The 26,378-nt window shown below is 40.7% G+C and overlaps 1 protein-coding gene across 8 annotated transcripts in view; it reads right to left on the bottom strand.

The window, feature by feature from the left end:
- The window catches only part of LOC134678744 (mitochondrial thiamine pyrophosphate carrier-like), a 31,772-nt gene that overhangs the window by 3,113 nt on the left and 2,281 nt on the right, over positions 1 to 26,378 (bottom strand). For 2 of the 8 annotated variants that reach the window (XM_063537431.1, XM_063537430.1), the window contains exons 3-11: positions 26,183 to 26,283; positions 24,639 to 24,738; positions 23,473 to 23,568; positions 21,307 to 21,431; positions 19,965 to 20,071; positions 17,513 to 17,611; positions 15,097 to 15,257; positions 6,339 to 6,383; positions 5,216 to 5,325 (exon numbers count right to left, since the gene is read on the bottom strand). In XM_063537431.1, the coding sequence (XP_063393501.1) occupies positions 5,290 to 5,325; positions 6,339 to 6,383; positions 15,097 to 15,257; positions 17,513 to 17,611; positions 19,965 to 20,071; positions 21,307 to 21,431; positions 23,473 to 23,568; positions 24,639 to 24,738; positions 26,183 to 26,283 (870 nt within the window). In that variant the 3' untranslated portion in view covers positions 5,216 to 5,289. Of the gene's footprint in view, positions 1 to 5,215; positions 5,326 to 6,338; positions 6,384 to 11,585; positions 11,715 to 15,096; positions 15,258 to 17,512; positions 17,612 to 19,964; positions 20,072 to 21,306; positions 21,432 to 23,472; positions 23,569 to 24,638; positions 24,739 to 26,182; positions 26,284 to 26,378 lie in introns of those variants that run through there. The other 6 variants (XM_063537432.1, XM_063537433.1, XM_063537434.1 and 3 more) reach the window with 5 other exon arrangements.

Genomic DNA, 26,378 nt, shown 5'->3' with positions numbered 1-26,378 from the left:
AATAATTAAAAGTAAAAAAAAATATTTTTTTTTTACTTTGGGGCCATTTTTTGCCCTACACATATTTTTCCGTGCTACGGGCTACGGCGTAGCAATAATGCTACAGCGTACAAATATATAGTTAAATAACATCTAGTACTTAAAAAAAATCAAAGTTTAATAACTAAATAATACGACAACTAATATTAAATAATTGGAGCATGTTTTGTAACCCCACAAAAATAAAAAAATTAAAAAATCATGTAAAAATATTTTGATGCTAACTTGGCAATGTATTAAATGTAATACAATTCTTTCGATATGTACATTTCTGAGTTCTTGGCAGTGTATCAAATATAATACATAACAGTTTCATGTAAGGTTCTGTGTATTAAATGTTTTTAAATTCGAAGGCATTGTAAATATGTATGCACTAAGAGACAGTAAAGATATCAAAATATAGATTATGGAAAAAGATATACTAACATAAGAAATAAATGCAAAACTTCCAGTACGAACCGAAATCTATTGTTTCCGCGGCGCCATGTTGATTATTACTAATTAATTTACAATGACCCTCGTGTCAATTATTTTTTTCTATAAGTAAGGAGGGTAGCTCGACATATTGATGGCAGAATTATTGTGTTAGGTAATAAAGTGAACCTGCTAGATTTTTAGGGTTCCGTACCTCAAAAGGAAAAAACGGAACCCTTATAGGATCACTAGTGCGTCTGTCTGTCCGTCTGTCCGTCTGTCACAGCCAATTTGCTCCGAAACTACCGGACCAATTAAGTTGAAATTTGGTACACATATGGAAGTCTGTGACCCAAAGACGGATATGTAACGTAAACAAATGAATTTTAAACATAGGGGCTACTTTTGGGGGGTAAACGATAAAATTAAAAAACAAAGTTTTGAAAACAATATCGTGTTACATATCAAACGAAAGAGCTCATTGTGAGAATCTCAAATATATTTTTCTTATAAATTTACAATAAAAAGTTTAGAAGTTATTCAAGAAAATAGACAAAAAATGACCATTCCCCCCCCTCTATCTCCGAAACTACTGGGTCTAAAATTCTGAACAAAATACACAAAATAGTCCTTTACCTAAAGATGACAGGAAAACCTATTAGAAGTCTAGAGTCAAGCGTGAGTCGGATTTAAGAACAAAAAAGCAGTTACGTTTTTTTAGGGACACAGCCGCAATGGTTTAAGTGAAACGTGATGTAGACAGCTATTGCGAAGGCCCTAGGCCGATATCTGCATAAGGCCGAAGGCCCGTAGCGTCCCGAAGAGGCGTGCCTTTAGCTTCATACGTGAGTCGGACTGAAGATAAAAAATGCGACTAGGCTGTATCTGGCACACAGCCGCAATGGTACTTGTTAGAGATGCAACGGATAGTAGTTAGGTTAGGTAGGATAGTAGCGGAACTATACCTACATTTCGGTTTTACAGGTGCGCATTCTGCAGGTTTGACCTGTATCCTAGTGAACGTTTCTAGGTGCGAAATGAATGCGCGTGCAAGTCAGTGGAATGTTTAAACTGTTTTAAAATAATAAACAAGTACGATTATGACCAAGACTGTTTCTTAAATCCAATTAGTTTACTCTGAAATCAAGCGATGTTACTATCCGGTATCCGGCCGGATATTAAAATCATGGCCGGATAGGCCGTATACCGGATAGTAACCGAATATCCGGTGCATCTCTAGCTACTTGTAGTACTGATTGATTAGGTTACTATTGCTACGTGTTTTAAAAAGCACTATACAGGATGGCCAAAAAAAAAGTGTATTCCCGTTGCCAACGTGCAACCCCGAAATCTCGAAGAAAAATTTGGCTGTTTCATACATTTTTGCTCGTCCGTTTTCTATGGGAGCATACATTTTTTTTCGCGATTTCGGGGTTGGTCTCATACTAAAAGTTGCTTAAGTATAATCTCAAAACCACCTTGGCTACGGGAATGCACTTATTTTTTGGCCAACCTGTAGGTATTATCTCTATTCGACCTTCGCTTTTATAACACTTTCGGAAGTTGTAGGAAGCAGGAGAGCACGACCCGACGGACGCTCCGAGTTTTCAGCTCTATGCAGAGCTCGGTCTTCGCATTTGGACACTTGCAGCGCAATTCGGAAAATGAATTAGAGATGCACTAGATATGAAATAGTAAAGATATGTGACGTTCCACGGCAAAAGGTACCTTATGGCAGCAGGCGCTTACGCTATTATTAACGCCGCTCCAATATTCAGCCGGGGGAACCTTTTACTGTGGAACGTCACATATCTTTACTATTTCATATCTAGTGGATCTCTAATTCATTTCCCGAATCGCGCCGTTGTACTATTGTTCGGCATTTAGTCTTCAGAGTTGTAGAGATATAAGCCACCACGCCAGAAAACATCATGTTACATTTGGTTTTTGATTGACCCATTTTCAAGACGTTTCACTCACGTCACGTTTCACGTACAAAAAAATTGTTGAAAATTGTGTGATGTACGGAACCCTTGAAACGCGAGTCCGACTCGCACTTGACCAGTTTTTCATTTATAGACTGTGACTGCATGCTGTGCAAAATTACTATAAAATTATCAAAATCATCTAATAAAAATTCACTTACACTATAATATTATATTATTATGCTTTGTCACCTAAAAATGTAAATAACCGACCCCGATGTATATTCGCAAAAAAAATTGGCGATACACTTTTATTCCTGACTGTAGCCACGTAGGTACTGTCATGTCCGTACGTCTCATATGCATTCTCGAGACCTTTATAATGAGCCTGATGGGTTTGTGTTCTTCGAGGATTCCTTTGGCTATCTTCCGACTGCATCATCAGATCAGCTCCATGTTAGCACATTATTGCAATTGGAGTGGTAGATAGGTACCCCAAAATTCTACTGGTCACCAATAGATAGATAGGATAGGTTCGTTAGGTTTCTTAGGGCAACTTGCACCACCCCACTAACCCGGAGTTAAGCGGTTATACCGTTAACCCAGTGTCAAATTGTACTGGTAACCATGGTAACTCCAACTTTAACCGGTTAGCCCGGGGATAGTGAAATGGTGCAAGTGGCACTTAATGCTTATTCAGGTGTGGGTCATATTTAGCTACCAAGAATTGACCCACGCTAACAAAATAACTTACCTACATAGGGGCTGTCCATAAATTACGTCATCGATATTATGTTTGACGATTTTTGCCCCCTCCCCCTAAAATCATCCAAACATTACCTACTTATGCTTCAAATGACCCCGTTTCCTCCTACGTCATGCTACCATCATCCGATGTCCAAACCCCTTAGTGACTAACAGGGCAATAAAGGCTTGTAAAAAATCGCGTTATTTGACCATGTTAGACACGAGTTTATAAGTGGAAGTGACGGACATAAAGCCTTAAGGCATTTTCTCTCAGTGAACCAATAAGCTAAGCATTTAACACAAACAGTTGGGTGTTTACAGGTTTTTCAACAGATGGCGCTGTTTCAGTCTTATCGGCTGATGAAACTAGATGGCGCTGTCTACTACAGAACAGATTTATTTTTGGTCAAACGTAAACCTTGGATGATGTCATAGTAAATTAGTTTTAGAGCGATCGATTAAGAAAGTAGTATGAGCGATTATGATAAAAATTTACCTTAGGAGGAAAAGCTAAAATTATAGATCGCCTAAAGGGGCCCACTGATTAACAGTCCGCCGGACGGTATCGGCCTGTCAGTTGTTAGGAACTGTCAAAATTTTGTTCTAACCATAGACCTGTTATTTCAGTGGTTCTAACTGACAGGCCAATACCGTCCGGTGGACTGTTCATCAGTGGGCCCCTTAAAAACACAATCAGTATCCACCTTCTGAAAATAAAGGCACACTGGAATGGTCCGACTTCAATGATTTAGACTTGATTTAGAGGAAGAAATCCTGATATCACAAGGGAATTATCATTCATCATCATTTTAACCCTACCCTAGGGTTAATTTTAGCCATACATAGGTATAGGTACTTAAAATGATCCCTTTACAAGACTTTCAGAAAACATAACATAACTAATAAACTACATGCACATATGAGGGCTCCTCTACACGATGGGCCAACGCCGATCACTCCAAGGGACACAGCCATGCGGTAGAATGAGATAGCAATATCACTTGCTACCTCTAACGCATAAATGCGTCCCTTGGAGAGGCCGGCGTTGGCCCATCGTGTAGAGTAGCCATGAGAAATGAGCATGCAGTTGCTTAGATAATTAAATGGACTAGGTATATTCATAAACATATATATCTTCAGTTAGGTTTTTCCCTTAAGGGGTTCATTTTACACACATCTCCCCTATAGCCGGCCAAACAACTTACAATAAGTCAGTAGAGAAAGGCGCAAAATTCAAATTTTCTATGGGACGATAAGGTGCATTTTTAAAATTTGCCGCTCTTTAGGGTTCCGTACCCAAAGGGTAAAACGGGACCCTATTACTAAGACTCCGCTGTCCGTCCGTCCGTCTGTCACCAGGCTGTATCTCAGGAACCGTGATAGCTAATAGACAGTTGAAATTTTCACAGATGATGTATTTCTGTTGCCGCTATAACAAATACTAAAAGGTACGGCACCCTCGGTGGGCGAGTCCGACTCGCACTTGACCGGTTTTTTTTAAGTTCCATGTATCACGGGTGTTACGATGCCAAGATAAGGGTTAAGGTTGACTGGTAGAGAATGCCTTATGGCATTAAGTCCGCCTTTTGTACTATAAGATTTTTCTTTTGTGCAATAAAGATTAAATAAATAAATAAATAAAAAAAAAATTTTTTTGGCGAAATTGACCTAAACTCATATTACATTATTTACTTCTTTTGACCTCAGAAATGCGTGGTTAAAATTATTCGCGCGGTTTCCTCATGTTACACCATGTATACCTAAGTACATCAATTCATAGGGAAATGAGTTTAGTTTATTTATTTAATTTGATTTTTAGGGCTCCGTACCCCAAAGGGTAAAAACGGGACCGTATTACTAAAACTCCGCTGTCCGTCTGTCTGTCTCTCATGAACCGTGGTAGTTGAAATTTTCACAGATGACGTATTTCTAATGCCGCTAAAAACAAAATATAACAAATATTTATAAGTGGGGCTCAAATACAACAAACGTGATTTTTTTGCCGTTTTTTGCGTAATGGTACATAGAAGCCTTCGTGAGCGAGTCCGACTCGCACTTGGCCGGTTTTTGATTTATTCTCGAATACATACCTCCCGTTTCTTCGATCCTTAGTTTGTGCAGTAAACGCCGATTGGGTACCCTTTTCCTCTTTTGCACTTTCCGTCTACACGATACACGTCCTCGTTTGTATTTGATGAATCTGTTGTTATGTAATAAAAAAAAACATGCTTCTAAAATTAAAAATATCAATGGCCAGATTTTGTATGGTCGTTTTTTTTTATTTTGGTCAGATTTTAATTCAATTTTGTGTATACACATAAAATGTAGATAGATTTCCTTTGTACCTACCTATATTATAAGTAGAGGCCCGATTCGGATTATGAAATAGACATCTATTAGACATCTTTTAGACATATGTTTAAGATCTAACCTGTCAAATTTGACATTTGCGTGATTCTGGAGTTACTCTTGAACGATTTCCACAGGATATGACTTAGAGATCTAATTCACATCTAAGTCATCTAATAGATATCTTACTCTATCTAACGTAAAAGTGACATTAGTTGCCCGAATTGCGTTGCAAAAGAGAACTAGTTGATATCTAAACTATAACGTATCTGGAATGGATCTAGAACGTGTCGTCTCTTGTGAATATCTTGAAGTTCGAATACGGCAGTAGATTGTTAACCAAGCGATGAAGATGAAAGGCACTCATAGGGTTTGCAATCCGGATCCGAAATGTATGAAATTATCCGGATCCGGATCCGTATCCACGGATCTTCCCATACATTTCGGATCCGTCGTGCAAACCCTAGGCACTCATTTCTGCCGAGGTATATAGTTTGGCGATCGAACGCAGTGAGACACTAAGCTAAACACTCTACTTTTCATTTCGCATGCGAGTTTCATACCATTGCGGGTTTTGATCGATCGGTTGAATCGGACTTAGCGATCAGTCCGCAATGTAACCAAAATCGCATGCGAGTTCGCGCGCCGTCTAAATCAGCCCTAGGGCGTAAATCTGGCTATACAAAGGGGCAACGCCTCATCGACTCCATTCCAGGTACATATTTTAATTTTTATACATAAGTGTTGTTTTAAAAATTTACTTGTTGTATATATAACTTATTTACAAAAAAATTGACACAAATCTGACAAAAAAAAAAACTACAAAAATATTTAAATCGGACTAAATATAAGATTAAAAAGAACCTTTTCCTGTGGCATTGTATGATTCGTCCGCAGTACAAGCAATACCTGAAACCATCAATGGAAACGGTAATAGTTTTTATGGCTCCTCTACACGATGGGCCAACGCCGGCCACTCCAAGGGACGCAGCTATGCGGTAGAGGGAGCAAGTGATATTGCTATCTCATTCTACCGCATGGCTGCGTCCCTTGGAGTGGCCGGCGTTGGCCCATCGTGTAGAGGAGCCATCACACCGAATGTACAGTCGCCAACAGATATATCTGAGCGGCCGAGGTGCTCAAAAATAACACGCACAAAATAGTAAGATGGCGAATGTACAAAGTACGTATAACTCGTTGCCATGGTTACGGTCTCCTGGGTCACTCTTTAAATCCTGGATTAACCAAATTTGCCTCACTTGAGTTAGACCAAGACAAGTCTGCAACGATTTTGATAGCACACGCAGTGCAAGTGTTACCTATTTTAAACGTCAAACTTCTATGAAAATATAAGTCCCTCGGTCCTTATCACTATACTATAAAGCTAAGTAAAAGCTAGTATACATTATAATATTTATATAAATATTATACCCCTTATTCATAACCGCGTTACACGCCTCTATTAGCTAACAATCGTTTGTCTTTATCTGCCATTTTGACTTATCTATTTGTAAGAAAGGGATAAAACATAATTTAACTAAATCAGGCCTGTAAAGTTTTATGAATAAGGGGGTTAAATTATACTACTACGCTATACCTAATTAAAAATAAATGGAAATTAGATATGTTTTCGTGAGCTTCTTCGCATTTAATCAATCACCTAGCTAGATAGTGAGGTAAGCAGTGTCACCCAATGTATGGGACGTGCAAATTTTGGTATCGGATGAATTCACTTGGCACAGATGTAGTATACGTAAAGCTAAGCCAATCCAGCCCGGTAGCCAAACTCCACCCCCTGGTGGGTAAGCAGGGGGGCATCCAAAGTACACGCTGCATATCGGCTTCTATTTACCTACCACCTCGAGTTTGGTATCATTTCCAGATAAATCGGGCATAAGGAATTCATTTTTGAGACATTTAATGTACAGTTTAATAGAAAAAAACAAAAATATTGACGAACAAATCAAAATCGGTTTGCAATTTTTTATTCAATTATTAATATTACCAGCCGAAACTACAATTGCTAGAAAGTTGAAATTTGCACACCAGGTTACATTTATAATGTGTACAAGAGATAAGAAGGGATTTTGAAAAATTTAACCCCTAGGGGGGTTAAAAAGGGGACGAAAGTTTATATGGAGTTCATGTTTTATTTAAGCTAGGAATTTCAAACTTCGTTAAAAGATATATTATTAAAATACAAGAAAACTAATTTCAGCGTTTTTGAAAATGTATCCCTAAGGTGGTGAAATAGGGGTTGAAAATTTGTATGGAGATCAACATTTTTTTCGAGTGTGGGGCTTGAAACTTTTCATATGCGCATATTATTAGAATACAAGAAAAGTAATTTCAGCGTTTTAAAAAATTCATCCTCTAAGGGGGTTAAAAAGGAGTTCAAAGCTTGAATCCATTACAAATTACTTTGACTGCCCCCCCTGCCTACCTGCCAGGGGGTGGCGGATGTCTACCGGGCTCAATTAGCTTAGCTTTATGTATATTACATCTGTGCTAAGTGAATTCATCCGATACCAAAATTTGCACCTTATGACACTACTTCCCGGGCTAAGAGGTTCTACCGGGGGAACAAAATCTCACCTATACAGATGTAGTGCATAATTGTTTTCCATCGTATTTTCTCGGAGACGTTCGTATTAGTCATGCTACTTCAGTCAACCTCATTACTTTTTATACCGAGATTGACTGAAATAGCAAGACACGTTCGTACGTTTCCGTGAAACGATGGAAAATAATTACGCACTACATCTGTAGTGATAATTCATATCTACTATAGGTACTTACTTCTGGTATTACGTTCTACTTAAATAAAATTAAATATATTCTATTTATATAATATATTCAATTTACATTCGTAGGATCACCTGGCCATTTATCAGCAAATGTTTCCTGTTTCGATGACTTATTACTTATTTAAATGGGAATGTAATTTCACTAAAATTTTGTTTTGCATATTAATTGGGTGGTAAGTATTACATCTTTTTTTGGTTTGGAAATTTGACTGCCAAAAATGACTAAAAGTCAATTTTGACAAGATTTCATCGACTATAGCTAGGTATAGATTTTTTCTTAACAATAAAAAGTTTTTCATCACACTTGCTCGAATAAGATCTTATTTCATGCAGGTGTACTGAAGGGAAAACGGCTTTGTTGCCGCGGATGTTATGGATTTGCGTATATGTGACGTTATCTATGAAAAGGGACCTTATTGTCGATGGCGCTTACGCTATTACTAACGATGCTCCGATATAAATACAATGCCGCGCGACGCTGTGCGGCGTAAGCGACATCGACAATAAGGTCCCTTTTCATAGATAATGCCCCATATTATAAATAAGGTTTTGTAAAGATATAATCGCCCACGGTTTCACCTGAATGCAGCTTTTCGCATTTTCCAGTCCACTAACCTTACCTTTTGGTTCTGTCACTGGATTATAGCCTGATCCTTGTAAGGGTTGAAACTTAAAGGGTCACAACATATTCCGAATAATTAGGAGTCTCCAACAAGCTCGGTTTTCCATACAGATGTAGTTACGCTTTCATTTTAAAACGACTAGCTAGTTTTCCCTGAAACTTTGTACAGGGAACAGTTGTTTATACTTACAAGAGGGTTAAGGTACATCTAGTCCTGTAAATAGTTAATGTAGCCACAGAATAAATAATAGTACTAGGTACAGAAGACTCACTCTCTAACAAAACGCGTCTGTCACGATCAGCACAGATATGGCCGCTAGGTGGCGACAGCGCCACGCGCGGCTTATGGCATACCCCAAAATTGGGGTCGAACGGATGTGCTTTTTAGCTACCTGTAGCAAAGCGACGAAATCGCGGAGTGAGCCACGCCTGATGTAGCTTCAGATAGCATAGTAAAAAAAAACAGCGAATTTAAATTTTTCATATAAAATTTATTTTTGCTCTATTTTGCTTGTTTAATAAACTGGAGCTATAAAATATATACCTACAGGACTAGATATAGCTCATGTTATTGTATACTTATGCAAAGTTTCATTACATTCCAACAAGTAGTTTTAAAATGAGAACGATACTCGTTTGTACAGTCAGCAGATAAGTTGCTAAGCGGGTCAGGTGTTCAAAATGATCTTGACGAAACTTTAAAGAGAATGAGAGCGTGTCAAGGTAATTTTGAACACCTCGGCCGCTTAGCAACTTTTGCTGCTGACTGTATGAGTGTATGGGAAGGAGAAGACGGGCGAGCTTGCTGCGGACTTTAAGGGCCACCCCACATTTAGCGTCTTTCGAGCGTCGGCGTCTACAACTCTATGGCCGCTGCTCGACGCAACGTCGACGCAACTGCGCAGCGACGTCATTTTCCATAGCGCTGACCAGACGCCGACGCTCGAAAGACGCTAAATGTGGGGTGGCCTTAAGTTTTGATGTTTAATTTGAAGGGGATTTTACGAAAGCCCAATCAAATTTGAACCTGAACCCTAGTGAACCTGAACACTAGTCACCCTTACAGGCTGACATTTCAAAAATGACAATTGAATGTCAGCCTTACTCATCGAAAATAGAACACATGTTTAAAGTGCCGTATGTGGGAAATATATATCCCTTAACCTGGTAAAGGGTAGATTGCCTAGGTTGAAATCCTTATTGATACGTTATATGGTCGGTAAATCGTACTGAAACGTGTTATAATGGGTTAGTGCTGGACTGCGGGTAAAAAAGGGTCACAAGTTTTGTGATGAGACCTGCCGGCGTATTATGGATGGCTTCATCCATCTTTATCCTCGTGATATATAATAACTGTCACTTTTTAACACCGTGGGATAGAAAGTGACGGACACCGTTTTATCTCGCTGTCACGTAGACAAGAACGACCATCATATCCGTACTGGTTCGCCGCACTCGCTGACAGAGGCAAAAACGACGACAAGGTGTCTCAGTACAGTGGGCCAAGGAAGTGGTTTATCAGTTTTGACAAAAATTTCTGCGAGATCTAACGATCGCTAAAAGGTTGACTTCAAACTTGACACATGGCAGGATGTAAATAAAATCGACCTTGTTGTGTCATGACGTTCAAAAGAACCTCAACCGTAGGGTGGTAGACCACATTTTTGGCCGACTGTACCGGTTTCCGCAAACTTCTCTTGTCAGACCTGTGATAGATCATGTCGGTCTCGCATCGGTCTATTCAGCCACCAAAAACGGTGTTTCTTTCTGTGTTATACCATACATCGTCTGCTATAGACGAAAAGGCCTATGATGATGATGATAGTAAAAATTCCTGACTTTGTAAAAGAGTTAGAGATAAAATTTATTTTAAATACAGCCAAATACTCTTTTTAAACAATAAAAAGCTTTAAAATAGAAAATACAAACTAAAATTAAAAACTAAACTTAGAAATAAACTATTTTGTGAGTTTGATTTATAAAATCTTAAAAACAAAATTCAAGTTGAAATAATTTATTTTACACATTCTACAAATACAGACAGGGTCATAAATATATATACAATAATGCGAGTTTTGTGAAAACTCACATACATCACAATCCCCAGTCGGAACCAAATGGGAAATAAACATTCCATTGGTTCCGCTTTTCCATACAACAAAGTACCTACAGATACAAGTACCTAGTGCAAAATTATTTTCCATCTTATTGTCTTGGAAACGTTCGTATTTGTCATGCTACTTCAGTCAACCTCAGTACTTTTTGTAACGAGACTGACTGAACGTCTCTTGTCGTACGTTTCCGTCAAAATACGAAGGAAAACAATTGTGCACTACATCTGCTGTCCACTGTCAAGGTCGCCAGCTTGGGCTAGGGTTAGGAGGAGGGGCATACATTTAGTTCGAAATTATATTCTCTAGGCACTGGTCCCACCGCGAGCTAGTAAGCTATGAGCTATCGGCTATAAACACGAACAAAAGATAAGCACTCCCGTGTAAATAAAAGAGACACGGCGATATTTATAGTTACTCGCCCAGCGGTGAGCTTTAAATATCGCCGTGTCTTTTTTATTTACACGGGAGTGCTTATATTTTGTTCGTGTTTATAGCCGATAGCTCATAGCTTACTTGCTCGCGGTGGGACCAGTGCCCTAAGGAGGGGGGGAGGGGGGCACATGTCCACTGTCCTCGTTCTGTATTAATCCCGCATCGCGTAGCAAACCATTTCGTAGGTAGTGAATATGAACACACTAGTCACCTGCGCCTTGAAAATCGTAATGCTCCAACCGGTGTACATACCCGTCAAGCCGTCCTGAAAAAAAAATGAAAAAAAAAGTGTTACGTGATCAAAAAACCGGCCAAGTGCGAGTCGGACTCGCGCACGAAGGGTTCCGTACCATTACGCAAAAAACGTACAATCACATTTGTTTTATGAGAGCCGGTTAAATATTTATTTTATTCTGTTTTCATCTTTTTAGTATTTGTTGTTATAGCGGCAACCGAAATACATCATCTGTGAAAATTTCAAGTGTCTAGAACTCGAGATATCACGCTTCATGAAATACAGCCTGGTGAAGACAGATGGACAGGCGGACAGTGGAGTCTTAGAAATAGGGTCCCGTTTTTACTCTTTGGGTACAGGACCCCAAAAACGACGCTATTAGGCCCCCCCCCCCCCATATCTAGTCCCGTCTTTCGAGCGTCGGCATCTGGTCAGCGCTATGGAAAATGACGTCGCCGCGCAGTTGCGTCGACGTTGCGTCGAGCAGCGGCCATAGAGTTGTAGACGCCGACGCTCGAAAGACGCTAGATGTGGGGGGGGGGCCTTATGTCAGGGTAGTGTTGCGTCTTGACCTCTGCCTTTTATAGCTTTTATAGCTCTTCTACACGATGGGCCAACGCCGGCCACTCCAAGGGACGCATTTATGCGTTAGAGGGAGCAATATTGCTGTCTCATTCTACCAAATGGCTACATCCCTTGGAGTGGCCGGCGCTGGCCCATCGTGTAGAGGAGCCATAAGGTGTTTTGCACGGAAACTTTATTTTATGAAAATACAACGCTCCTTTGTTGCAATAATTTTTAATCAATGAAATGGCGGCCCTGGATAGAGTCAAATGAAGAGAGCTACACCGACAAGAGTCTCTCTTAAATTTACGACGACGACGAAATGACTTCAGCTATCTCACTTTCACAGAAGCGCCAAGCCTACAAGTTTAAAAGAATTCAAAGATTGGCTTAGATATTTATTTTAAAGTCACTACAGAAAACTAAAGGTACGGCCTTGGTGTCGGCGTTCAGCGGAGCGTGGAACGAAGCGTCAAGCTGCCGAGAGTTTCGAGCAGCGTGCACCGATTCCGCTCGCCCACGTTTGCATTTGTTTAACATGGCCGTCCATGCAAGGACCCAGAGCTTCCAAACCAATAAAAATACCAATTTGAAGTTTAAAATAACTCAAGCATCGACTTTAATATTGAATTTATACACATTTTAATGAAATAAAATTTAAATTTCACGCAGAAAATTGACAATACTTCCAACGGCAAACTTCAACCAAGACGAAAGCATTTGCAATATATTTTCAGATTAAACGAGATAAAATAAATAGTAAAAACACCCGGGCCATGTTTTCTTTAACCTTCAAATTTTCTGACTTTACGCCTTGGAGTTACTATTCTAGAAACTGAGTCGATTAAAGGCGAGTGCTCCAAAAACATTACCAACCCTATTCGCTATACTGGCCGTTGTATTCGCGCATCACGTGGCACATCATTTCGTACGTAGTGAACGTGACGACGCTGATCCACTGCGCCCTGTAGACAGTGACGCTCCACCCCGTGAACATGCCACGCACGCCGTCCTGAAGCAAACATTTTGGTTGGTTTGGTTGGTGGTTGGTTTACCAGTGAGCGACTGCCGTATTCGAACTTCAGGATATTCACAAGAAACGACACGTACTAGATCCATTCTAGATACGTTATAGTTTAGATATCAACTAGTTCTCTTTTGCAGCGCAATTCGGGCAACCAATGTCACTTTGACGTTAGATAGAGTAAGATATCTATTCGATGTGAATTGGATCTCTAAGTCATATCCTGTGGAAATCGTGCAAGAGTATCTCCAGAATCGCGCAAATGTCAAATTTGACAGGTTAGATCTTAAACATATCGTTATCGTATCTTGGTGATGTCTAATAGATGTCTTCAAAATCCGAATCGGGCCCCGAGACACGTACAGCGTGCTGCCCGCACATCCCGGCGGACCCGCGAGTAATGTGGACACCGCCTTACCTGACGGCTCAGTCGGAAACTACTTGATACTTGGGAGTTCGTTAATCGACTCAGTTTTTTATGAATATGTTCCTGCATACTTGTACAGATGTAGTACAGAGTTATTTCTTTCTTTCTTTCTTTCTTTCTTTCTTTATTTCTTTCTTTCTTTCTTTCTTTCTTTCTTTCTTTCTTTCTTTCTTTCTTTCTTTCTTTCTTTCTTTCTTTCTTTCTTTCTTTCTTTCTTTCTTTCTTTCTTTCTTTCTTTCTTTCTTTCTTTCTTTCTTTCTTTCTTTCTTTCTTTCTTTCTTTTCTTTCTTTTTATCATCCGTCGTATTTTCACGGAAAGGTAGGTACGAACGTGTCTTGCTATGTCAGTGAATCTGTTTACGAAACCTACTGAGGTTGACTGAAGTATCATGACAAACACGAGCGTTTCCAAGGAAATACGAAGTAAAACAATTACTTATGCACTACATCTGTAGATCAGTTTTTATGTGAAAACCTAAGTCCTATCTTAGGATTTGAAAAAGTTGGTCTTCTTAAAATACACTCACAATACTTTAGTCTTCCTATTAAAAGTATTTTAGGCCCCAGTTCCTAAAGAATGTAATCATTAATTTTAAAGCATCATCTAAAAAAAATTTAAGTACCTAATATTTTATCCAACACATTAATAATATGTGACGACTTGCATATATTTTGGGTTTTATATTATAAATGTAATGATACACATTCTTTCTTTCGCACGCACGCCCGCACGCACGCACGCACGCACGCACGCACGCACGCACGCACGCACGCACGCACGCACGCAAGCAAGCACGCACGCACGCACGCAAGCACGCACGCACGCACGCACGCACGCACGCACGCACGCACCGCTTGATTTTCTACATAAGATTTATGTTTCAAACAAGTAATACATAGTAGTAGGTACTTAAACACTTTATTGTAGAAAATAACATCGACAGAGATATAGGTACCTACTATACAGGTACTATACAATATACATACTTACATAATACAAAACATTTATACAAAAGCGAACCCGTGCCTTTAAAAAGAAACAGAGTGTCGATATAAGGACAGTGTAAGGACGCTAACCACAAAGAATTTAGTTCATTGACCCGCCATTTCCTATCTGTATCGCACGCGTATAATTATATTTGATTATGGCTGGGCCAGCGACGGCTACTCCAAGGGTCGCAGCCATGCAGTAGAACGAGGTAGCAGTATCACTTGCTCCATCTAACGCATAAATGCGACCCTTGGAGTGGCGCTGGCCCATCGTGTAGAGGTGCCAAGAGACGGCACACCACTTGCGTGATGTGTGCGTGCACGGCTCCATTTTAGCGCACGCGCGACGTTTACACACACACACGCGACAATATGCGCGGTTAAAATTCGAACCGAGCCTCGCTTACTCGAGTCCTCCAAAGACTATAGATCACCAACACTAGATAGCGCGATTGTACTCGCGCTGCGCGTAGCACGCCATCTCGTAAGTCGTGAACGCGGCCACGGTGTGCACCTGCGCCTTGTAGTTGGACACGTCCCAACCGGCGTAAAGGCCCGAGACGCCCTCCTGAAATGTAAAGCCACTCTTGTATGTAGTATTCAAGTGTTCTGATAGACGTTACGTATTTAAAAATTTGGTAGAAAGTAGCTTCAGACGAAAGGCGACGGAGACACGTGACCGCTTCTCTATACAAAACGTGCTCCCCATTTTCCTCTTCATTTTTACGCAATTTGATTTATATTAAGAACAGCTATGTCCCTTTGTTGGATGGAAAAGTTACCTTTAAAAAATTCTATCAAACTTGTTTTTCGTTACAACTTTTATAATAAAGAAATCGAAAATAGTCAAACGAAGGGACCTATTGTCGAGGACTAATTTGAGGTTTTATATGTTATTTATACTTTTTATACATTTTGTCTATGTTTTTATGCTATTTTGTTTTTAGATCTATACTTCGTTTTTTTTAGCATTAGAAATTAGGTAAACAATCTTGATGTGTCTTTTAATTGAAAAACACTTTTTAAAAATAACTTACGGCAAATATGTAACAATTATGAATCTAATACGATCTTTTATATTCTTCTGCTTTCATAAGTAATAGTTTTTGATTTTTAAAAAGCGTTTTTCAATTAAAAGACATGTCAAGATCGCTTACCTTCTTGCAAGTTCTTTCTAATGCTAAAAAAACGAACTATAGTTGTCATTAAATGCTATGTTTGAAAGCCCAGCTTCTTCGTTTGCTCCCGAATTTTAGCTACCGAAGTGTAAATTGTCCTGGATTCCGGGACACCTATGGTTAATATACAATGTATTGTGTAAAAATATTTTCCATAATGTCAATATCAACAGAGAGGAAAATGAGGTCTACGTATGTATGAGAAAGCGATCATCCACAGTCGTCTTAAAGTTTGCCACACTAATGATTGATCCTAGGCCACTTCAAATTTTAATTGTCATGAAGGAATAGGTTATAAATAGGTGTCAATGTCAAAAAAAAATCTACACTACAATTACATGGAAGAGGGGCTTTACTTTGGTTTTGTACTTATAATACCTAGTTTCTGAGTATATGGTGACTTCAGAATAAACTAAAATATTGTGGCACATTGTTCTAATGGCTCCTCTACACGATGGGCCAGCGCTGGCCACTCCAAGGGACGCATTTATGCGTTAGAGGGAGCAAGTGATATTGCTATCTCACTCTACCGCATGGCTCTGTCCCTTGGAGTGGCAGGCGCTGGCCCATCTTGTAGAGGAGCCATTAAACGTAGTAAACGTACGCTCGGAGCGGTTGGGTCTCGGGTCTCGATCGAGCGTATAAGCGGCGCGTGCAGCGTACGGCTTCTGCGTTGAGTCGCGCGTTTTCAATTAGCGTTGCTCATGGCACTCTAAAGTTTCCCATTAAATTTTAACTCAGAATGTATTGTTTGTTCGCATTTCGTTAGTCATAATTTGATTTTTCTTAGAAATGTGTAACTTTTCAGGATTGCCATAAAACAAACCGAACCTTACGAAAATCCTGAAAAGTTAACAGTTTCAGAATTATGACTAATGATAATCTAACAATCATACAATATGACTTTCAATTTGTGTCAAACAAAAAGGATCTGGTTGCTCATACTATTTTGCGTTAACCCGCTCAGCACCCGGGTGCCCCAGCCAGCGGACTCCCTTACGGTACCTACTCAACATAGCCCTTGTGTGACGCCAAGGATCCATCTTAAACGATCGGTAGCGAAGAGCTGGCCTTCACTAGCAGCACCGTCCTGGTGGGGAGCGACCCGCCACTGCCGTCGCAGCCGAAAGGCGGGCACGGCCTCTCATACCTCTCTAAAAGAGAGGTATCGAAAGGGGTCATCCATTAATTACGTCACACGAATTTCTAGGTTTTTTGACCCCTCCCCCCCTCCTTGTCACACTTGGTCACATTTGGCAAACCCCTCCCCCCTAGTGTGACGTCACATTTTTTCTACGAAATCGCCAAATCCAATAAAGTAAGTACCTAAGTATTATTAATATTTTATCAAAATATTTTTGACGATATAAATATTAGTAATTTTATAACCCAAAACTGCTTAGGAAAGAAAATTAAACGAATAAAAACGATTATCGTATTAAAAACTTGTTATTTAAATGTACAGCGAATAAAATAATTTAAATACATTTTTGGTTACTGATGAAGTTAAAGTGACGTCACAAAGTTTGTGTCTCCCCCCTCTCCCATGTCACAATATGTCACATTTTCTTGACCCCCTCCCTCCCCCTAAGCGTGTGATGTAATTAATGGATGACCCCAAAGAAATACAGCAGCACCATCTTACCTTGCGGATCATGTCCAATAGACAGCTCATCAGCGTCTTGCACCTGACGAGGTTTTGTGTCATCGCCGGTGTCTTCACATTGGGGTCTGGTTTGTGGCTCTGTAACGGGCAACCCAATTTGATTAAATCCATCCAAATTGACCCAAAATTAAATGTGTTCAACCCTAATTGATCAGTGATGGCACATTCTGAACTTAGTTTCAGGAATTTTGAAGGCGTTCGCTAGATGGAGCGGGTGCATGGACCAGACGCGCGCGGGTGCCATTGTAGGTAATGGCTCCTCTACACGATAGGCCAACGCCGGCCACTCCAAGGGACGCATTTATGCGTTAGAGGGAGCAAGTGATATTGCTATCTCATTCTACCGCATGGCTGCGTCCCTCGGAGTGGCCGGCGTTGGCCCATCGTGTTGAGGAGCCATAAAATCCGTCGCACGCCTCCGCGTCAGTTAGCAACGCTCATACTATTTGTCGGTAACTCGCTCACCCGCTCCGCTAGCGGAAGCCCTTTACGGCCTGGCCACGACAAACATAGGTTGGAACGAGTCAAGCGATCGGACCTTTCGTTCCCACCTATGCTTGTCGCCTTAGCCGAAGCCAGTCGCGCAATGTCATGGCCAAGCCTTGAGGCCTGATTAGGCGCCAGAAAGCGCGGATGCGGGAGGGGCGAGGGGAAGGGGATGTTTTAGTTGGAGGGCTGCAAACACAGCGAAGGTCGACGCAATCAATAAACATACATAGTCTTGGTTTATCTGTTTTCCTTTTTTTAGTAAAATCTTGAAGTCTGAAATCTGCCGCTGGCTGGACACCCTATATAGAAACCCATAAAGCCCCGGAATATACAGGGTGATTTCTGGGTCGTGATCCAGAACTACTTTCTCTGACTCTGTAAATGATCCACATTATCATATGGTAGTATTCGATTAAAAGGTAATTACTTTAATTATTCTTATTTTTTAAAGTAAAATTAATGTTATACTAAGTAATTATGGTCACCCTATGACTTTTGACATACGTTGTATGGAAAGCGACAAGACGTCACATTGAGTAGGGTCACCAAATTGTATGCAAAAATGTTTTTTCCTACTTGTCATCTGGAAAATAATCATCATTATTGGTGATAAACAATAATTAACAACATCATTATGCTCATCTTTGGATTCTGTATGATGTCTGGCTCTCTTGCTCCACGACCCCGAAATCACCCTGTATAGTTAATATCCCATTATAAATACAATTACCAAGAGATACGCGGAACATAACTCCACTTTACGTAACCTGTTACGCGGCCGGAACCACGGCATGAAGTTGAGTGTGAAATTATTGTCATTTTGTCATTGGCCGAGAGAGCATGTTACCGGTACGTAATATACTAATATATAATGATGTAACCTGATTTGATACAACCATCTTTGATACATATAAAAGATCTATTGAGATATAGTCCAAGAAAATATTTCGTTTGCAAAAATTTCATTTTTAGTACAAGCTTTTATCGCTTATACAGAGAATTCTAAAAACCCCAAACTCACAGAATTCCCATGGCCACCTCCTGTCTCCATCACCAGATCAGCTCCATGTCATTATAATATTGCTCTGTCATCCGATTTACATAAAATGTACCTATGCAAAATTTCAGTTCAATGGGAAATCGGGAAGTGGGTCAAACTTCCAAGATTTGACCCACACCAGCTAACATAAATACTAACAGGACAAATTAAATAAAAGCTTGTAAAACTAAAAATACGGTAAAAACTCATTTCTTGAATATATTTTTTAAATCAAGCCCAACCAAAAGAGACTTGAAGGAACTGTCATAGGGACCATCATCGGACGCGAGAAGTATATGATGGCTCCTCTACACGATGGGCCAACGCCGGCCACTCCAAGGGACGCATTTATGCGTTAGAGGGAGCAAGTGATATTGCTATCTCATTCTACCGCAGGGCTGCTTCCCTTGGAATGGCCGGCGTTGGCCCATTGTGTAGAGGAGCCACGAGGTTGGAAAACGTTTTGGGCCACTCCACACTAGCGTCTCCTGAGCGTCGGCATCTACTCAACTCTACGGCTGCTGCTCGACGCAGTGTTGGCGCAACCAGGGGTGCGAAACTCTTGAGATCGGCCAAACTCGGCTCCGCTCGGCTCAGCATTGCTCCGAGCAATTATTAGGGTTGGCACCACTTAACTTCCTTTTGCGTGCACGACCACAGATAAGATAATCACTTGAATTTTGACAACCCTAAATAGCCGAAAGGGATAGTGCCATATATTAGAAAGGGATAGCAAGATTCGACCCTGAACCGCTGTCAAACTTCGGTTTTGTAGGAAGCTTCCTTTCTGTACGATAGTACTATTATTTATTCTGTGGCGCAACTGCGCAGCGACTTTATTTTCTGACGCTCAAAAGACTCTAGTGTGGGGTGGCGCTTAAAGTCGTACATGATAAAGATTACCTACTGCTATCTGAAGCCTTCGCTTGGCCAGATCGAACGGGTAGGTCGCCGTTTTAGACACGAAGCCGGCAGTCGAGCCGGCGATACTGGATGAGACCAGAAGCTGCCTGCGAAATTATACATTCATTATTACTAGTTTTGGTATCGTCTTGGGTCGTCCCATTCGTTTCTCGTCAAGTTCTTAAATTAGTCCTATTCTGCTTTCGTCACCCAACATTCGTCATAATCGTCGGCGGCTTTCAATGTAGAATGAGTGACGAAAGCAGAATATAGGACTAATTTAAGAACTTGACGAGAAACGAATGGGACGACCCAAGACGATACCATTATACATTCATTATTATTAGTTTTGACGGCCTCCTAGTCTAAGCCTCTAACATCAGTTGCCAGAGTATTTTTAACTTACTTTCAGTGAATAAAGGTGCTATATGTGACGTGTTACGTTTCTTTACGGTCTCATGTGCCTAAGTTCACTCCACACCAAACAATACTGTCACTTTCTAAGTATACTAAAAAACAGAGCAAAAATTATATCGGAGGATTGTACAGCGCCTCTAGGAGACATCTAAAGAATTAATATCGAAAGTACGAGTAAACGGTAAATTACCTATCAAAATCTGAACTTAAGCAATATGGAGGGTAGAGGACATAAAGGTACTAGTCGGTATATAGTGATCTTGCGTGCGAAGCAGGAGATCCTGGGTACGAATGTATTTATTAGTGCGACATAAGGCTTGCGCCGAGCGAGACATGCCTTCAACTTCCCGATCTCACAAGCTGGAGATTGGCGAGGACAGAGACAAGTCGCGTAAACTGGTGTTTGAGGGACGTAAAATTCAAGACGACGCTTCGTTTAAGATCCTTGTAAGTTGTAAGCGAGCCAAGCGTCATCAGCCCGACAGTGTTCGCCACGGGCACAATACACCTGCCAGGCCTGCGTAGTGTTTGCCGCTCCCGTATTGATCCAAAAGACTCGAGCCCTATTAGCTCTTTTTTAGGGCTCGCCTCATCTCTTGACGCCTAAACGGCTATAGATCGGCCGCTTAACTGAGTCCTCGCCTGCGCGGTACGGGGGCGAGGACTCAGTTAAGCGGTCGGTCTATAAAAGCCTATTATACTAATGAAATAGAAATGGCTTTTAGCCTTTCAGGCGTCAAGAGATGTAGCGAGCCCTAAAAAAGAGCTTTCGAGTCTTTTGGATCACTACGCTCCTGTTTTGGCTTACACAGCCACAAAAAACGTTGTCGCTCTACATGACACTGCTTGTATAGTCTGTAATAGACTCGAAGGCCAATGATTATATATTTTTAGCTTCAACCTATACTATACTATTAAAAGTTACTTTGTCTTTGTCGCCTTCTTCTCAGCATCCGTCTGCTCGGGGTTCTCCCAATAGGCCACGTAGGACATGACAAGGGGCTGCACGAAACGGAACACAGCGAACGTTATGCCCACTTGTGGGCCCATCTGGGGACAACGAAACTGGTTAGGTGGCCCACTGATTATCAGTCCGCCGGACGGTATCGGCCTGACAGTTGTTCGGAACTGTCAAATTTTTGTTCTAACTGACAGGCCGATACCGTCCAGTGGACAGTGTTAATCAGTGGGCCCTGGACTAATGCTAATCAGATTACACAGTCATGGGTGATTTTATTGTTTTGTACAAAACTTTGTCTAAGAAATACCCCGTACTAGAGTCTGTGCGGAAAGAGAAGAGTCGTGGCAGAAACGGGAACTAACATTTAAAATTTTATTTGGCAATCAAACCTTGTGACACCTGTCTTGTAAAAAGTAAACAAACTTCTGTCATTGTATATTTTTATTAAAAAAACCGCAAGTCATATGTATATAATATTTTCAAAACACGATAAAACCGTACATAAAACCACAAGAAAAATTATATTTAACATTGTTCGGTTTTGTCAGCGAGAAGAAAACGGCTATCGACTGACAAAAAGTCGCGGAACGTGTTTCCGCTATTCACGGGTATTGATGTTGTATTTAATATTAAATAATTAACTATTTGATAAACCCCCTAAGTAACTTGTCTCCGGTACATAATCGGTAAGTATATTCATTCAAAATATATTAATTTTCATAAATATGCAGGTCATTCATGATCTTTAAAATAACTGACAAATAGGCTTGATACTTGCCATTTTATGCATATTTATATGTAATTTTTTTTTTCAGGATTGTGTAAAAGTACCTATGGTATCTCGAATAAAAGACCGCTAAGTACCTAGATGCTATGCAAGAATTCGTAATCTACGTGCTGGATTCAAGCACATCCCGTTCAGATGAAGATAGTTCTATGAGTGTCTGGTTATTCTGAAGCTAGCTCAAACATAAGTGACATTGAATATTTTAATTCGGACCTCGATTACAAAGAATAAAACTTTTGCTAATAAAATATTTCTTTATTTGTAAGTTTGTTTACTAGGTTCTGAATAAAAGTTTTGCTAATAAAATATTTCTTTATTTGTAAGTTCGTTTACTAGGTTCTGTTATACAAAATTATATTTTCACCTCAGTAGCTCGAACAAGGGTACTTTGCTTCTTAAAAACAGTGAGACAAAATGTCATTCAAGTGTCATTTCAACATGCGGGGTCTTATACAAGTTCGATACTTGGGTTCTATTATCTCTGTCCCTCTAGGCATGATCTCACTGCTTAGGGTGAAAAATTTTGTGTACTACACGAGATCAAAGTTATTTACATCTCGTGCGCTTTTGAATCCCTTACTACGCTCAAGATTCTAAATTATAGAATCTTTCGCTTGCACGGGACTCAAAATAAGCACTCAAGTAAAATATCGTGAGATGAGAGAACCGGACATACTCGTATCCCAAAAAGGCCTATCTACTTATGCACTATTTTTATACATATTCATATTTTTTATTAATAATGTACACATACATTACAGGTCAAGTTTACGATGGGTGAAATATATCCCAGATAGTAAAATTCCAGTTCTATTGCCCAATTTCTACCCAATCTACCATTTTGTATTAAAATAACTGTTGGACTGCACAGATTAGGCAGTACATAAATGAGACTCTATCTTGTTTGGTATTAGGTATTGGGCAGATTCTTAACTAGTTTTAGCAGTTTTTGTCAATCGCACTGTCACGTTTTAGTATCTGAGACATAAAAACAAGAGTGTGTTTTAAAAAGAAAACTAGTGCCTGCGCTAAATCAGAGGATTGAGTTGACGAGCCGACACCACCACCAGGCTCCGTTTAGTAAGCCGTGGTAAAAAACCGGAACAAAAGGGATTCAAGTATCATGACCTTTAGTGTCGTACTATAATCACGTGACCAGTGTTGTCAGCATAGCAAAAACCATAAAATAGCACTGGCGCGCCCTCAAATCCCACGACTCTTCTCTTTCCGCACAGACTCTAATATGTATTTTCAAATTAAGAGTGTTTTCACATTTTCCGTTCCGATATAGGATGTCGGATGATCTTTAGAGAAAAACTCCGTGGCCTCAGCGTTGAGCATACCTGCATGAGCGAAGCGGTCAGACCCTCGTAGAAGGCCAGTATACCGCCCCTCCGGTACACTTCGCGCGCTCCTTGGAAAACTCCACCATATTGTGCCTGTACACGAAAGGATCGATATGATTAACAATCCAATACAAGCACAGACAACCGCCTCCATACATTTTGGCCTAAAGGTGCTGATAGACTTGAACATTCACTCGAGCATTCGCAGTTTTTAGCAGATTCGGCGAAATGTTCGACGAACGCTAGTACATTCTTATGTTCGTGAGAAAATGCTCATAACTAGTGAACGCTCAAGTCTAATGGCTCCTCTACACGATGGGCCAGCGCCGGCCACTCCAAGGGACGCAGCCATGCGGTAGAATGAGATAGCAATATCACTTGCTCCCTCTAACGCATAAATGCGTCCCTTGGAGTCGGCGTTGGCCCATCGTGTAGGACTCTACTAGAGTCTATCGAGCGTCGGCGTCTGGTCAGCGCTATGGAAAATGGCGTCGTTGCGTGGTTGCGTCAACGTAGCGTCGAGCAGCGGTCATAGAGTTGACTAGACGCCGACGCTAGAGAAACGCTGGTGTGGGGTGGCCCTATAAGTATTAGAATTAGAACCTGATAGTGAATGAAATTTTTAGGAAAAATATCATATGCTAGGAAATTCCACAAAGACAAGAAAATTAAGAGCCTTCCCGAAGATTAGTGTTGACATCAGTTAAGAAAAAAATATAAAAATATTCTCGAAACGATAGGAACCGGAAATCCTATATCTACCTATAGTCCGACCGTTTAAATGAGTCCTCGCCTGCGCGGAACGGGGGCGACGGGGTAGGACGACTTAGGGCGGCGGGGAGGTGCGGGCGACGTACGCCTGCCGCCCGCACCTTCCCCGCCACCCTTTTTCGTCCTACCCCGTCACCCCCGTACCGCGCAGGCGAGGACCCATGTAAGCGCTCGGTCTATAGAGTAGAAATTAGTACAATATCAACCATCAAAAACATGCAAGTCTCGCAACGCAATTCTTCTACTACAAAAAAAGTTTTGAGATGTAATGTGAAACCAAGTCGGTTATTTTAGTCAGTGCTATGGTGTTAAAACCGTATCAATAAGATATCTTTAATTTTTAATACGTATAATGACTTGGACACAGCCGTGCCCCCAGATAATCATAATACCTTGACAACCATCTGCCGGACGCGGATCACTTCAATAGGCGACACCAGCGTGGCGCTCGCGCACCCCGCGAATATGCCGCACATGAACAGCAGGACCTTCCTACACACACACACACACACACACACATTTGTAGCGATGTCGCAGAATAAATAATAGTACTAGGTACAGAAGATTATCTCTCTAACAAAACGCGTCTGTTACGATCTACAGATATGGCCGCTAAGTGGCGACAGCGCCACGGGCGGCTTATGGCTAGCTACCAAAATTGGTGTGAAACAGATGTACTTTTAGCTACCTGTAGCAAAGCGACGAAATCGCGGAGTAAGTCACGCCTGCGGCGATGTGCCGTTCTCGAAATTTTCCCGAGAACAGTAAAATCTATCGGAAATTTCTCGGAAATGTTCTCTGAGAGTTTGACCCTTTCGTCGCAAAAGTGATGAATATTTTTACTTAACAAAAGTAAATATGTCACTCCATTGAAAAAATTAGTTTGTTCATATCTTAGGTATTTATGCTAATATGAGAACGTTCTCGAGAAAGTTGGAAATTTTCTGGTAATTTCTTCGGAAAGGAATTCCCAGAAACGAGAACTTTCTCATCGGCACCATAGAGAAAAAATACATAGATTTGTAGTTTATGTTGTTGAGCATTAGACTCCGGTCGGTGCTGCATCTGTTATCAAGTAACAGTACTGATAATTCCGATACTAGATGCTATATGTCGATGAAAATAATAGTATTTTTTGGTGTATGGAGTGAGCACTCTTGTCTTACTATATTTCTCTATTTCGGACATCACTATTTTTTTTTAGCATTAGAAAGGACTCCACAGAAGCAAGCGTGCAGTTTTTATCAGGCTCTTTATCTGTTAATAATTATTGACTTATCTAATGTAGCATGGTCAGTACATATAATTTACTTCAAATTATTACCGCTAAAAGTGCCGGATTTGGAACCACAAGCATACTTCTGTGAAGTTCTTTCTAATGCTAAAAAACGGACTATACACATTTGTAAGTAGCCGCACTGAAAACGCCTGTCAAAACCGTCTGAGCAAAAAGTCAGTCGAGGGCTTACTTCTTACTACATGTTTTGCTACAGGGTAATAGGCACTGGTCCCACCGCGAGCTAGTAAGCTATGAGCTATCGGCTATAAACACGAACAAAAGATAAGCACTCCCGTGTAAATAAAAGAGACACGGCGATATTTATAGCTCACCGCTGGGCGAGTAACTATAAATATCGCCGTGTCTCTTTTATTTACACGGGAGTGCTTATCTTTTGTTCGTGTTTATAGCCGATAGCTCATAGGTTACTAGCTCGCGGTGGGACCATGCCTAAAAGATAAATGGCAATATCATTATAAAACTACGGATGTAGTCTAGTCTAGCTTAATGGCTCCTGTACACAATGGGCCAGCGCCGGCCACTCCAAGGGACGCATCCCTCAAGGGAGCAAGTGATATTGCTATCTCATTCTATCGCATGGCTGCGTCCCTTGGAGTGGCTGGCGCTGGCCCATTGTGTAGAAGAGCCATAAAATACTTGAACTGGGGACTGGTGTACTGGCTGGCATAGTTCTCGACGAACTTGGTACTTATTTCATAAGCGTGGAATTGCGACGCTACGGACATGATGGAGTGTAGCTGAAACAATAATAATCTTTTACAAGCAAGGTAAAACCAAAAATGTATGAAACACTTCAACCCATTTACGGTTTGAACCGGTTAAAGCAGCGGTC

Source organism: Cydia fagiglandana, chromosome Z (assembly GCF_963556715.1).
Source record: "Cydia fagiglandana chromosome Z, ilCydFagi1.1, whole genome shotgun sequence".
Classification (NCBI taxonomy): Eukaryota; Metazoa; Arthropoda; class Insecta; order Lepidoptera; family Tortricidae; genus Cydia; species Cydia fagiglandana.
This window is presented reverse-complemented; position numbering and strand designations above follow the sequence as displayed.